The sequence below is a fragment of the Perognathus longimembris genome, chromosome 23, assembly GCF_023159225.1.
Source record: "Perognathus longimembris pacificus isolate PPM17 chromosome 23, ASM2315922v1, whole genome shotgun sequence".
NCBI classification, from domain to species: domain Eukaryota; kingdom Metazoa; phylum Chordata; class Mammalia; order Rodentia; family Heteromyidae; genus Perognathus; species Perognathus longimembris.
The window spans coordinates 12,056,384-12,071,481 of NC_063183.1; the positions used below are offsets into that span (position 1 = coordinate 12,056,384).

At 46.6% G+C, this 15,098-nt stretch overlaps 1 protein-coding gene across 1 annotated transcript in view; it reads left to right on the forward strand.

The window, feature by feature from the left end:
• The window catches only part of Grin2a (glutamate ionotropic receptor NMDA type subunit 2A), a 279,877-nt gene extending 267,259 nt beyond the window's left edge, over window positions 1-12,618 (forward strand). The window contains exons 11-12 of the mRNA XM_048332404.1: window positions 4,547-4,785; window positions 10,719-12,618. Coding sequence (XP_048188361.1) covers window positions 4,547-4,785; window positions 10,719-12,500 — 2,021 coding nt within the window. The 3' untranslated portion in view covers window positions 12,501-12,618. The remainder of the gene's footprint in view (window positions 1-4,546; window positions 4,786-10,718) is intronic.
• Window positions 12,619-15,098: the final 2,480 nt, after the last annotated feature.

Genomic DNA, 15,098 nt, shown 5'->3' on the forward strand with positions numbered 1-15,098 from the left:
TGTGCCTGAGCATAGTAGTTTTTATGTAAGTGAGTTAAATAAAAAATTAAGTACAAGAGTAGATGGACAGAGGATTAGGAGACCTGGATTTGAGTTAAATTGCAGGCACTCTGACTCGATGCCTGGCTATACTGCCGCCTTGTGATTTATCAGATCTTATCAGATGATTTGATGTGCTTGTTCTAGAGTTTTCTATCAGAAACATCCTTTCTTGTCATTCGCTGGACATAACAAATTAAATCTTCATGCATTCCTGGTTTTGCCAATATGAAACCCCATAGCTTGTACCTTGTAAAAGTGAGTGGATGAATGCTGTTAGAAATCCACATAACTTCAGGGTCAGCTTGCACTGCCATGTCCTTCGGCTACCTTGTGTGTGACCAACACCGTGCTTCCCATAACCTTTTGCAGTGTTACCCAAGAGGCCATGGAAGCAGTCCCCCCACCTCTCTCTCTCTCTCTCTCTCTCTCTCACACACACACACACACACACACACACACACACACACACACACACACTGCCTCCATTATCCTCTCTCGAACAAGCTCCCCTTTAGACCTTGTATCTTTCCAGATCTTTACTCTTGAAATCCCATCATGCTGGAGAGCTCTGTGTCCTGAACTCCTGGTCTTCCTTGGGTGGCACAGAACCCCTAGAGTTGGCAGAGAGACCTGTGGCTGGCAGTAACTTCCCCCTAGAAGACAGATAGAGGAAGAATTTTTGAAACAGGTATAACTTCCTGTGGGTACCAAAGAGTTCTGCAAGCATTCATTAGCTCCTTGTTAGCTGAGGAGCAGACAGAGAAGGGGAGGGTTTTGAGCACCATAGTGGGAACTTCTCAAGAAGCAGGGAGGGGGTAACGTGATGCAGAAGACAAAGCTGAAAGCCCAAGGCTGCACCTGCTTCAGGGAAAGCATTTCACTCATGTCTTCCCAGCAAGCACGAGTGTACGTCAGGCAAGTGATTTGATTGTCCCATTTTCCAGCTCTCATTCACAAGATGACTCTGACCACAACTGTGACCTCTTTGTAAGGGACAAAACTGATAGCAGGCCAGAACCACTTCCTGGGAAAATGATGCTTAATGCGTCACCCGGACTAAAAGCATGGCATGCGTGCTTCACAGCTCGACTCTCCTGGCCACTACAAAGCTCTCCTTTGCTCTGTATGTCCTTTGTTTATAAAGCCAGAAGAAGAAGGAGAAGAAGGAAAAAGATAGCACAGAGTAGATCTCAACACTTGTGCAGTCCCACCCCCACCCCCCATTAAGCCTGGGGATATGAGGAAAAAAACAGGAGTGGAAAATCCAAGCTCAATGTTTACTATGTGCCGTAAGCCACGAGAAATATCAAAATCATAAAACACGGTTCCAAGCTCCCTCAAGGAGATTACAATATACTTGAGTAAATTAAAAACGAAATAAGAAAGTATTTGAACCATAGTTCAGTACACTAGTAGAGGATGGCCACGAGGCAGGAAATGACTGACTGCAAGATGATTGGGGCAGGCTGTAATCGGTGCTCAGAAATGGGAATTTACTCTCCTTTTGAGTCTGAGTCTGGTTTACTAAGTTGGCTTTACTTAAAGAGAAAGAGAAAGAGAGAGAAAGAAAAAGGTACTGTTTGGGCAAAGGGCAAAGGACAAATCTTGATAGTTACATCCTGAAATGACTCAGGGTGATGTTTCGTATACCAAAGGGAATTTGATGAGTTGTCAGGAAAATACTCGTTTTGTTGTTTGTTTTTTGAGTGTTCATAACCTCCAAAGCAAGGGAGAAGCCCATAGCAATTGTATTTGGGAATAAATGGCCCCAGCCCCCTCCTCCTCCCTGCCCCAAGCAGTTATGTAAGCCTTTGGGCACGTGATAGGCCAGTTAGCTAGTTTATGGTGATGTTGAGTAGATAATGAGGTAATAAGAATGGAGTCTCCCATGATCTTTGTGGCTGTGTGGAAGTGTTGGAGGCAGTTGGAAGGAAATGAGTTGGGTCAAGATATCCATTCCCATCACTGCCTGAAGTCATGATTCACCACCATCTTCTTTGTGAGTGAAGAACGTTTGGCGGGTGGGGGGATAGAAATTTCCTGGCTTTTTTTTCCCTCTCATAAAATATGTATGAGAGAAAATATACGTATACATTTCCCCCTTTGATGAACAAAATCCGAGACCTCTGATGAGTCATTTAGTCTGTGAAAATGAAGCTAGGAAAAAAAAAATCTCTGTCCATCAAAGTCAGGAAAACGCAAGGCGGCTTCCCATCTGTGAGGCTCTGGGTGAGAAATTGGAATCCGAAGGATGCAGATTTATATTACTTAATGGTACAGTAATCACATTACATTTTTACACAAAACCTAGTACACTGAGATCCTCTGGGGTCATGGTAGAAACAAACCCAGGGACATTTCTATACCCCCAGTGTTCTTGGTTATCATGTTTAGAGAGAGAACAGCTCTGCAAAAGATTAAGCTCGGGATGGAAAGGTAAAAATCCCTAAGGAAGTAACCCAACATGAGTCAGAAGGCAAAAAAGCAGAATGAGAAGCCAGGAATTAATCTGCAAGATTATAGGTTTGAAATCATTACATATATAGAAGATTTTGAAGTCATCATGAAAGAGTGGGACATTATGACTAAAAGAGAGAGAGAGAGAGAACTAGCGGAACTGGTTAAAATATGAGATAGATTAAAACTAAAACACAAAGCTAGATGTTACTAATGAAAGAATAAGTGAGCTAGAAAATAGATCTATGGGGAAATCACACAACTATAGCCCAAAGAAATAAAAGAATGCAAAATAAATATTAAAACAAGATCCATAACCTAGAGATTAGCTTACTAATGAGATAGTCCACAATATGTGAAACAAAAATTTGGTGAAAAAGAGTTCTTCACAGGTCTCTAGGGAATTGCTAATTAAAATAGTCAGCACAACACTCCTATTAAAGTGTCACACACACACACACACACACACACACACAGAAATCTCAAGCACTTACAGTGTTAAGCATGCTGGAGAAGATGGCCAAGCAACAGCAATTCTCGGTCATTGTTGGGTGGAATTCAACATGGTGCGATCACTTTGGAATACAGTCTGGTGGTTTCCCATAAAGCTGAATACACAGTCTCACCATCCGATCCAGAGATAGCATTTCTAGGTATATATCTAAGTACCTAAATGGGTTGACAAGATGCCCACTGTACATAAATGTTTATGTGAGCTTTATTCATCACTACCCAAACTTGGAAGCAACCAAGATGTTGCTTTGGTAGGTGAAGAGATAAACAAAATGTGCATCCAAATCATGGAATACTATCCAGTGATGAAACATGACGAACTATCAGCTCAGGAAACAGTATGGAAGAACTACAAATATATATCATTCCATAAACAAGTATGGTTCTGGAGAAGGATGGGTCTTGCTTTTCTTACCATCCTCTTATGCCTCCAGAGTAGCTGGGAAGGCAGACATAAGCCACCACACCCAGATTTTTAGTTGAGACAGGGGTATTTCTAGCTTTTTATTGGAGATGGTTTCAAACCATGAACCTCTCAATGACCTCCCAAACAGCTGAGATTATAGAGGTGAGCCATGGCACCTGGCAAGATGAAGATAATTTTTAAAGGCCAAATCATAGTCCAAATGCCATAGTTTTGTGATTGTAGACAGTTGGTATAATGACTAGACTTTTAGATCAAAGAATTTCCTCCTAAATAGAGGCCAGATAAAAATGAACACAAAAGCAAGACAATGCAGTGTTGCGCATGCCTGCTTTTGCCCATTGAGAAACCCACCTGCTTTAGTCACTAACTGAAGTGAGAGGTGTTTAGCTTTCCAGAGAACATTTAGAGCAAAACATGTCTTTTTCTTCCAATTAAAAATTTGTGCCTTATGTATATTGCTTTGCAGATGACTTTTTGGCTGTAGATAATATACAAAGTTTATCATGTGCCAGCCAGCACGATGCAAGGTATTTCCTGAACAAATAACATCAAAAGTTATTATATATGAGAGCTTACTGTGATATTGTCACTTTAGTGATATTATTATACATATTGGTTGAACCTCAGAACACTGTTGCTAACTGATTACACCTGTAATCCTAGCTACTTGGGAGGCTGAGACGTGAGGATGGAAGTACAAGACCAGCCCAGGCAGGAAAGTCCATGAGACTCTTGTTTCCAATTAACCACCAGCCAAGCCAGAAGTGGAGCTGTGGCTCAAGTGGTAGAGTGCTAGCCTTGAGCACAAAAGCTCATAGACACAGCCCAGGCCTTGAATTTAAGCCCTTGGACTGGCGTGCACGCACATGTACGTGCACACACACACACACACACATAATTGAACCTCCTCTCACTGTTATAGTAATTGTTATCATTATTATCATGATACAAGTGAGCATTCCAGAACCAGTCAAGCTCTCTACCAGCCTTAAGGTACATAGTTGCCCTAGATGCCACACACACTTGCCCCCAACCCAGTGGTATCCATCTCCAGCCAAAGCCATACAGTCTGGCCCTCACTGCCTGTGGGTGTTGTGTTCTGTACAGGTGAGATGGAGGAGCTGGAGACGCTGTGGCTCACAGGGATCTGCCACAATGAGAAGAACGAGGTGATGAGCAGCCAGCTGGACATTGACAACATGGCGGGTGTGTTCTACATGCTGGCGGCGGCCATGGCCCTCAGCCTCATCACCTTCATCTGGGAGCACCTCTTCTATTGGAAGCTACGCTTCTGCTTCACGGGCGTGTGCTCCGACCGCCCAGGGCTGCTCTTCTCCATCAGCAGGGTCAGTATTTCCTAAACAGCACAGCGGTGCCCTAGAGCCAGGCACGTCTCTCCGGGGTCTGTACCTCTGTACCTCTCTGTTTCTGTTTCTGTCTGTCTGTCTCTGCCTCTCTCTGTGTCTGTCTGTCTATCTCTCTTCCCCCCCTCTCACCTTTCTTGGGCTTATCTGAAGGGTATCTAGATTTTTGTGCATTCGTAAAGCCAGGGTTTGCAAACCCCAAAGACTGCAAAAGCCAGGAAGGTGATTGGAATGGATGCCAGAGGCTAGCGGCATGAGAAAAACAGCACAAATGGAATAAAATGTGGTAGTTGATCCTGGGGGACTAAGTGGAGCGAACAATAAGAAATCCTGGAGACGGTGGCAAATCCCATACGGAGTATTCACACCGTCAAGGAGGCGGCCACTCTCAAGTCCAGCCAAGTATTGTCTTCTGGGGATGCAGGGCCAATGCGGTCAGGGATCTGAGCTTTCAGAAGGGAATGTGCCACCTAACCAAATGTGAACTTCTGAATGTTACGTGTTACTACCTAGACAGGAGTGGTGGCACACACCTGTCATCCCAGTGACTCTGGAGGTGGAGGCAGGAGAAACTTAACTTCAAGGCTAGCTTGGGAAAAGTTAGGAAGACTCTGTCTCAAAATCAAGATTAGCCCAAAGGGCTGGAAGGTATAACTCAACTGGTAGAACAATGCCCTGAGTTCAATTCTCAGTACTGAAATGAAAAAAAAAAAAGAAAACCGATTCCATTTAAAAGGCGTGCGTCAAACACAGCCCCCATATGTGGCCACCATCATTAGCTCATTTTATGTCATCAAATGCTACACTTCTGTGTGGGCTGCCCCAGGAAGACAGGAGCAAGGCAGAATCTACGGGCAATGCTCTGCCATGTGTGTACACCTGGAACAATGCACCACGTATGCACGGTGCCCATCGAGCCTGGAGTGAAACAGAGAAGGAAAGTGTCAGAAAGTATCACAACACAGCTCAACACAACCAAAGCAGCGGCCCGGAGTACATGCTGCATTCAGCTTGCACACAGTACAGGAAGGTCTTCCATGTCCCCCTCGAGCCCTGTGTGCATTGCCATCGTTGTACACATGATGTCACTGGTCAATTATGGTAATGATCAGGGAAATGCTTGCATTTATGGAGCACTTACATGTTCCAGGTGCCATATAAAGACTTTGTAATCTTTATCTCATTTAATCTATAAACCAGCCATGAGCTACTCTTATTAGTCCCAGACTGAAAATAGCAAAATTTGAAGATAGAAAGAGGATCACTTCAGGTCACACAGCGAGTAAGGTGAAAACAGGATTTGAATCCACATGGAGTTGTGCAAGCTAAAGCAACAAACATCAAATTCAAGGGAGAAAGACCATTTGATACAGTTCATACTTCTGATATGTTAAGAGAGATAGGTAGGCACATAGATAAATATATGTATGACTTACATAACATGCTCACATGAAACAATATCATCACTTAACCTGTAGAAGAGCACACATGTGGGTCTTGTATCTTCCAATCTGTCTATCCATATACCTACCTATCTCTTCCCCTACCTATCCATTCAACCATCTATCACCTATTTATCCATCTACCTACCTGCCATCTATCTTTCCATCTATCCAGCCAGCTGTGTACCTAATGCCTATCTATCTACCTGTCTCCTATCTACACAACATCTACCCAACTACCTATCTTCTGTCTATCCTTTTTTCCATCCATCATCCATCCATCCACTTACCTATTTTCTGTCTACCTATGTCCTATCCATTGTCTATCTACCACTCATCTCTATCTATCTATCTATCTATCTATCTATCTATCTATCTATCTATCTATCTATCTATCTATATCTATCCAACTACTACTATTTATTCCATTTACCCACCTTGGTGGATTTTTTTTATTCACCCTGGAAGAACTGAATAAGTTAGGATTTGAAACATCTTAGTAAAAACATCTATTTTGTATGTTAATGTTTACTGGGAAAACTAAATAATCTCTTTAAAATAAAATTGTATAATCATGGCATTTGGTAAGTTTAAGAACTTTGGAGATTTTGAAGGTACACATTAGCTTAGCGAGGATTTATTTTTGCCATTCGATTGCACTCGAAACTTGGGTTCTGTGCAAATACATATTTCTTAATTAGCTCGATGACATCCAAACACACAGATTGCTTAAAAATAACGGCGTGCGTGCATATAGCTAGGTATTATGCCAACTTGAAACTAATTCTCCCTACCAATTACTAAAGGCTTTTTATATCCAGATGATTCTGAGATTGCCTTGAGCAAATGAACACTGTTGCCGTTTACTTGTGAATTCTGCTTGTTTGGAGAAGAGGAAGCCAAGTCTTTAGGAGCGTCATTGTGAGAAATGAACTAAGTCTGTCATCCCTTACCAAGCACATGGAGGGAAGGAAATGGAGGGGCCCCAGGCAGCACAAGACAAGTCTGGGTTGGCACTTCAGTCTCTGGTGCCTAGGGGAGACAGGGTCCCGAGTCCCCTGGAGCCCTGTGGGGACTCAAGTGTCCCCTTGGGAGGAGAGCTCCCAGCTTCACTGTTCTATCCTTGAAGGCATCGGGAAGCCCTTCTTGAATATCAGCTCTCTCTTTTCCCCCAAGTAGCATTTGTATTTTAAAGCAAGTGCAGACCCTGTGTTGTCTGTCTGATTGTTATTTTTTTGAGATAGGCTCTCAGTAGGTGGCCCGGGCTGGTCTCAAAATGTCCATCCTCCTGCCTCATCCCTCTGAGTTGCTGATATTACATGTGAGTGCCACCACACCCAACTAGAAAGCCTCTTTTCTACCCACAGGACATTGCAAGAAAGAGAAATGGTTTGTTCACGCAGGGTTGGGTCACGTGCATCAGTCAACTTCAGAGTTTAGGTTTGTTTTTATGGATGTCGATCTGTGTTGCTTTGGTATCCATGTCTCCCCCAAGGCTACGGAGGCTGGGTTTCCTTTCAGTACACTGAACATCCAGCCAATAGCCTTGAAGCTTATCACCACGTAGCAGGTATATTCTGCCCTCCTTAGGTCTCAGCTTCCCCGAAAAACTTCTAGGGACTGCAACACCCACATCACCCTGGGGTGCACGAAGCCATGAAGATGGCTGGAGCTCGCAGACCTGGGTCTCACATAGAACCCCCCCTCCCTGCTGTAGCCTTGTCTTTTTTTTCTTTTTAACACCACTTATAAAAAATTGCATCTTCCTGTAAGATGCTTTTAACTTGCATATTTCCTTTGCAAAACATTCCCCTTCCATTTAGAAAAAATAAATACTGTCGCCAGCAAAACCAACCACGTTGGCTGTCTCCTGAAATGTGACGAATAGGAGACATAGCATAGCCAGAAGCCAGGGTGTTGGGACCGTGGCTGCCTCCCCATGAACTCCAGCAAGGAGAAGCTTAGAAACAGAATGAAAGAGGCTCCAAGCTAATCCACAATCGGGACCATGAGAAGACAGACAGACATTTGGGGATCTGGCCCAGGCAGAACAGAACCAAGCTGTACATGGAGCCTTTGCATCTTAACAATGGTTTGAGGGGTCAGGTGCCCCTCAGAGGAACAGAACAAATCGTCCACAACAACACATTGAGTTTGTCAGCTCTCATTTTATGCGGCAGAATCTACTTCCTACCTAGAGGGCATCTTGTTTCCACAGCCCACAACTTGAGCCACAATCGATGAATAATAGAACGAGGGGGGGCGAAGAGAACTGTGCAGGGAAGAAAGAAACTCTAGCCTCGAGATTGATCAGGCTCCTTGGGTAGAGTTTGAGCTCTTCATCTAACCCATAAGCTAGTGTGTCTTTCCAGAACAAACCTTCAGTGTGAAAGAGTAGCATCTAAGTCTTGCCTCTTTGACAAAGCGGCCATTGTGTGCTTCCGCTGTATCGAGAGGAGATAGGGCAGCCTGGAGGTCAGCTGCCAGTCTGTCGGGTGGATGGAGGGCCAGCTGTGAATTGTCCTTGTGCCCATCTGAGTAGGGTGTGTGTGACTTCCATTTCACAGCTGGGGAAACTGAGGCTTATCGACAGAGCCTCAGGACTCATGAAGCCCACATCTAGTAGGTTCCAGGTCTCCGGAACTCACAGCAGCTGATCTGGAAGATAAATCAACACGAGTGAGGGCTGTGGCCATGAACACTTGGGTCTGTGTGAGTCCATCACCTGTACTCAGCATGTCAATCACCACTTGAGAGCTGCCTTAGCTGGGGAGCCAGGGATGAGAGAGGGTGCCGCGGCTTCCCTCCTGCCTCCTGCAGCACAGCTCATCCCGGCCCAGGCCTGGGTGCCAACTCCGAGTGTGGGCAGCCAGCCCGCCCCCTGCTCTAGGCAGATGTATATTGCCCTGGGAATGCCAGGGTCCAGAGGGCAGGAGAGGAACTTGCTAGAACAACAATCCATAACTACTCCTCCCCTCCCCCCTTGTTCCCATAACCCTAACAACAAAACGAGAAACCAGCGACTTTGGCTGATTCTGACTGTCCAGAAAGACTGATCTTCACGCACAGTGAGCAGGTCAGACGATGAGATTACTCGATGACGACATAGGGTGAGGGAGGCGTAGGTTAAGGAGACACTGAGTCAAGCAATTCTGTGTCATGTGGGAAGCTTGGCCTGTGCATGCCACGTCCACACGCGCAGTGCACATGCTTCTGCAGCCCTGGAAGCAACAGGAGGAGGGGCCAGCTAAGGGCCTGTGGCAGGAGGAACAACTGGCCACGCAGGACACCAAGCAGGAGATGGAAGAAGTCAAGGCTTCAGGAGGGAAGACAGGAGCAGGCACCATCCTATGCTGTGGTCCTCTGGGAGCCTTGACCATGAAACCTGGGTCCCTGAGGGATAGAAGAGAAGGACGCTTCACCTCAGAGCTCTTGGCATGACATTTCTTTACAATTACAAGAAGGCTGCAAGTGGAGACACTCTTTAGAACCGACAAGAAAAATACGACAGTGCAAATGAGCGGAGGCCGTCAAGGTCCCATGAGCATTCTGTGGGTGACACTCGGCCCTGCCCTGGGGACCCGTGGGGCCACCATAATCAGAATGCACAGTTAACCACGCATGCTTTCTCATCCTGAAAGCCCCAGTTGGTGGTAGCTTCCTGGTTTGCCTGAAAAATCCCTTCTTGAGCTGGCTCTCAGGCAGTCCTGGGAGGAGCAGGTTAGATCCTCCGCACAGACTGCAGAGATCCAGGGTGGGAGTGGGGAGAAACCGGACAGCCGTAAATCCAGATGTGGTCATGTTCTTTGGCCTGTTACACTAGCATGAGTCAAGAGCTATTCCCTTGATAACAGCTATTCAGTTACTTTTTAGTGAAATCCAAGATTTTCCTTAAGAAAGATGAGGAAAATATGTTAGCCATCTGGGATCCCTTTCCATCCTCCAGTGCCCCGGATGTACTTAAAGGAAAATCACTGCACCGCTCAGTCTCAGGCTAATAACATCCCCCCGATGGTAAGAATAATCCCCAGCTCCTCCTGCGTGTGCATCTGTATCTCTCCTGATGGTCCTCAAGGACTTCCTGCCTCTTTTCAGACAAATCGGTGCCTTCAGGGCAGATTTTTGGTTGGCCTGCTTGGCTCACATATTTTTGGCATATAGGTAGGGGTGATTCCTGAAATGAATCAATCACAGGTGATCCTTTAATGCCGATTGAGTTTATCTATAACTCTGGTGTCCAAACTCTACAGATGATACTGGGGAACAACTAGTAAAACCCTGATCTGGGTGTGTTGGGAGAGTAAATTACGCATCATCATGGGCCAGCCTGATGTGTTGGCACTTGGTCCCCTCTATTGAAGGACGATCATCTGAGGGACTCTGTCCCCAGGGCTCCTGCAGGAAGTCTGTGTCTTCCCTTCCTGGAGGCTGGCTATCCGGGAGTGGCTGACACTTTGTGCTGTTTCCCCACAGGGCATCTACAGCTGCATCCATGGAGTGCATATTGAAGAGAAGAAGAAGTCCCCCGACTTCAACCTGACCGGCTCCCAGAGCAACATGCTCAAGCTCCTTCGCTCCGCCAAGAACATCTCCAACATGTCCAACATGAACTCCTCGAGAATGGACTCCCCCAAAAGAACAGCAGACTACATCCAAAGAGGGTCCCTCATCGTCGACATGGTGTCTGACAAGGGGAACCTGATCTATGCAGACAACAGATCCTTTCAGGGGAAGGACAGCATTTTTGGGGATAACATGAACGAACTCCAAACGTTTGTGGCCAACAGGCACAAGGACAACCTCAATAACTATGTGTTCCAGGGACAGCACCCCCTGACGCTCAACGAGTCCAACCCCAACACGGTGGAGGTGGCTGTGAGCACCGAGTCCAAGGGCAACTCCAGACCCCGGCAGCTGTGGAAGAAATCGATGGAGTCCCTACGCCAGGATTCTCTGAACCAGAACCCCATCTCCCAGAGAGATGAGGCAACTGTGGAAAATAGGACCCACTCCCTAAAGAGCCCCAGGTACCTCCCAGAAGAGGTGGCGCATTCCGACATCTCGGAAGCATCAAGTCGAGCCACCTGCCACAGGGAGCCGGACAACAATAAGAACCACAAAACCAAGGACAACTTCAAAAGGTCCATGGCCTCCAAATACCCCAAGGACAGCAGTGAGGTGGAGCGCACCTACCTGAAAACCAAAGCCAGCTCCCCCAGGGACAAGATCTACACCATCGACGGGGAGAAGGAGTCCCCTTTCCCGATGGAGCCTCCCCAGTTCGTGGAAAGCCTAACTGTCCCCGACACCTACCAGGACCACAATGACAATTTCCGGAAGGGAGACTCCACGCTGCCCGTGAACAGGAACCCCCTGCACCATGAGGACGGCCTCCCCAACAATGACCAGTACAAGCTCTACGCCAAGCACTTCACCCTGAAAGACAAGGGGTCCCCCCACAGCGAGGGCAGCGACCGCTACCGGCAGAACTCCACCCACTGCCGCAGCTGCCTCTCCAACCTGCCCACCTACTCCGGCCACTTCACCATGCGCTCCCCCTTCAAGTGCGACGCCTGTCTGCGCATGGGCAACTTGTACGACATCGACGAGGACCAGATGCTGCAGGAGACCGGAAGCCCCGCCACCCGGGACCAGGCCTACCAGCAGGATTGGGCACAGAACAACGCCCTGCAGTTCCAGAAGAACAAGCTGAAGATCAGCCGGCAGCACTCCTACGATAACATTCTGGACAAACCCAGGGAGATAGACCTGAGCAGGCCTTCCCGGAGCATAAGCCTCAAAGACAGAGAACGGCTGCTGGAGGGCAACTTGTACGGGAGCCTGTTCAGCGTCCCCTCAAGCAAACTCTTGGGGAACAAGAGCTCCCTTTTCCCCCAAGGTCTGGAGGACAGCAAGAGGAGCAAGTCTCTCTTGCCGGACCACACAACCGACAACCCTTTCCTGCACTCGTATGGGGATGATCAACGCTTAGTGATCGGGAGATGCCCGTCAGATCCGTACAAACACTCCCTGCCATCTCAGGCGCTGAATGACAGCTACCTGCGGTCGTCCCTGAGGTCGACCGCGTCGTACTGCTCCAGGGACAGTCGGGCCCCCAGTGACGTGTATATTTCCGAGCATGTTATGCCTTATGCTGCAAATAAGAATAATATGTACTCTACCCCCAGGGTTTTAAATTCCTGCAGCAATAGACGCGTGTACAAGAAAATGCCTAGTATTGAATCTGATGTTTAGGAGCTTCCATTAATGTTTTATCTCTAGGGGAAATATGGAATGGCCAGTGTTGTGGAGGGTAAAATGTTGGATGCCCAATTATGCCCTGCTAGGAAAAAACGGGACTTAGGGAGGTTTTATTTTTCTTTAAAAAAAATTGATTTATTGATTTATTTTTGTTGGCTCTTTTTGCACATGGCTCCATGCCATAATCTTCCACTCAAGGAACCTTGTGAGGTGTGTGCTGAGCATGGCCCATAACAAGATAGGTGAGTCCTTAACCAAATATATACTTTAAAAAAGAAGAAAAAGATAAAAAAATAAACATAGGCAAGTCTCTCAGATATGCCTGCTAGGTATGTTGGCAATAATGATGCATCGGTTGCTGGTGGTGATTTTTCTATAGTCCAGATTCCATGGAATTCAGTCCACCGTGTAATTTCCTCATCAGAAATGCTCATGGTTTCTCTCAAATACAGAATAAGCAATATGGTATGCATGTTAATCTGACACAGACAATAAGAATGAAGAATGCATCTGCACCGTAGTGAGACTTGACACGGGCAAGGGGTTAGGAGGTGTGGCTTGTGACCGTTCTCAGCTTCCTTGTGATGCCTTCCGTCCCTGCTCAAGCCCAACCCCAAGAACTCCAGGCTCCCCTTGTCCCCCCACCCCCAAAGAAGAGTAACTCAGTGTGTTCGTGGAACTTTTCTGATGTGCATTATAGTCCTTGCCTAAGGACACGTCTGGGACAAAAAAAAAAAAAAAAAAGCCAGAGGGACTCTCAGACAGAGAGAGCTACATGAACCTCTTTGGATGTCGATGTGTGTGCCCGCTCACCCTCTGCTTCCATGGTCTTTCTCAGAGCTTCATAACCTCACGCATCCGTGTCTCCGCTCTCTGAGTGTGGATCTTCCGTGTGTGACACAGTGGCCATTGTAGTTTACTCCTGAAGAACTCCCATGTACGTAAGTTTTGCGTTTCCTCACTTTTGGTGATGACTCAGGGTTGTATAGTATCTGTTACCCCGTCCCTCCCAGAGTAACCCTCACTCGTCCTGTCCCCGAACAGCCACGGTGGTGTCTAATTAGCTGTGTGTTGCTGTTGTCGGAGCTGTTCATGTGGTGACACGTGCCAGCCGCCATATGTGTACTGTGAGCTGTAAAGACGTACCCAGCCATCTGGCCACCCAAGGCTAGCGTGGCTTCAGGTTTTCTCTTTCAGAATGTCACAAAACTCTCTTGGGCACCCATTTCTCCCCCCGCCCCCAAACCTACTCAAATCAAACGCCTTTGAACACAAAGACACTCATGCATCTCCCCCAAGCACCCTACACACTGTGGATAAACCAAGTGAGACAAGTCATTTCTCTCTCCTGAAATATTCTCTCTCCATGGGAGCCAAACTGCTTCATTGGCTCTAGCAGAGACTGATGGGAACTCCTCCATGGCATTTGTCATGTCTGACTCATCTGCATCATCTCATCCTTATGCTAGTCAAACCTGTGCACAAGGGAAATGAATGATACCCATTATCTTCTTCTCAAAAGAGACTTGGAGACACAGGGGAATACTTATGCAGGGGAAATTTCTTAGCCTGCCATGGCATAAAATGACAACCGCCCCCCACCCCACACCCCAAAATGTTGTTATTATTCTTTCTGTAACGATCAGGGCAGGAAATCCTAGTTTACAATTTCAGTATCACAAAGCAGTAGACAATATCAAACACATTCTACTCTGTGAATAAGTCCATTCTAAGTACATAAATATCTCCCAAGCAGCTGGGCTGATTGGCCAGCAGTGTTTGTAGAGCACTGAGAGTTTTGTTTGGTGGTGTGGAACAGAAACCGAGTTGGCCGTTTCCTGGTTTCTTGCCTAGTTGTTCTTTGAGTTCTTGGAGAAAGGGGACAAAGCACTAGGTGGGAAATGGATCCATTCTCCTTTCCTTATGCCAGGTTCCACCCTGTAGGGAGAGTTTACCCGTCAGTAGAGTTTGCTCACACACACACACACACACACACACACACACACACACACACGATGAGTGTAGTTTTGAGAAATGTGACCATCGGGGTGGGGCAGCGTAGGGGCCGGCATGGGCAACGGGAGAGAGCATCCTTCTCATCCTCTCTCAAATGGCTACCTTTGAAAATTCCATTGCATTTCTTCCATTCCCTATCTTTTTGCTGTCCCAAGACCCATCACGGGGAGAAGCATAGATGAAAGGCCCTGAGACAGTCACCCCAATTTGTGATCTCAAATGTAAGTTGCTGTGACTATGTCTCCTTTCCACACCTTCTGCCTTTGTACTCCCTTTGTATGCCAGACCCAACGCCCCCTGTGGGGGCCACCGCTGTACCCTCACAAGACTGATGTGTCCAGACACGAAATGAATTTGACCAAATGCCACATAATCTCCAGAGGCAGTGCAAAGCACCCTGGGATTGGCTCCATGCATCAAAAGCCATCTCCTAAAAAAGAGTATTGAAACCAAAAACGTTGGCTTTTGGAAAGTAATGTAATGGAGAAGAAACACACTTCAAAGTGTTTCTTTAAAAAGAAAACAAACAATTGGAAATTAGGTGCTATGTAATAAATACTTACTTTCTGTCCTTCA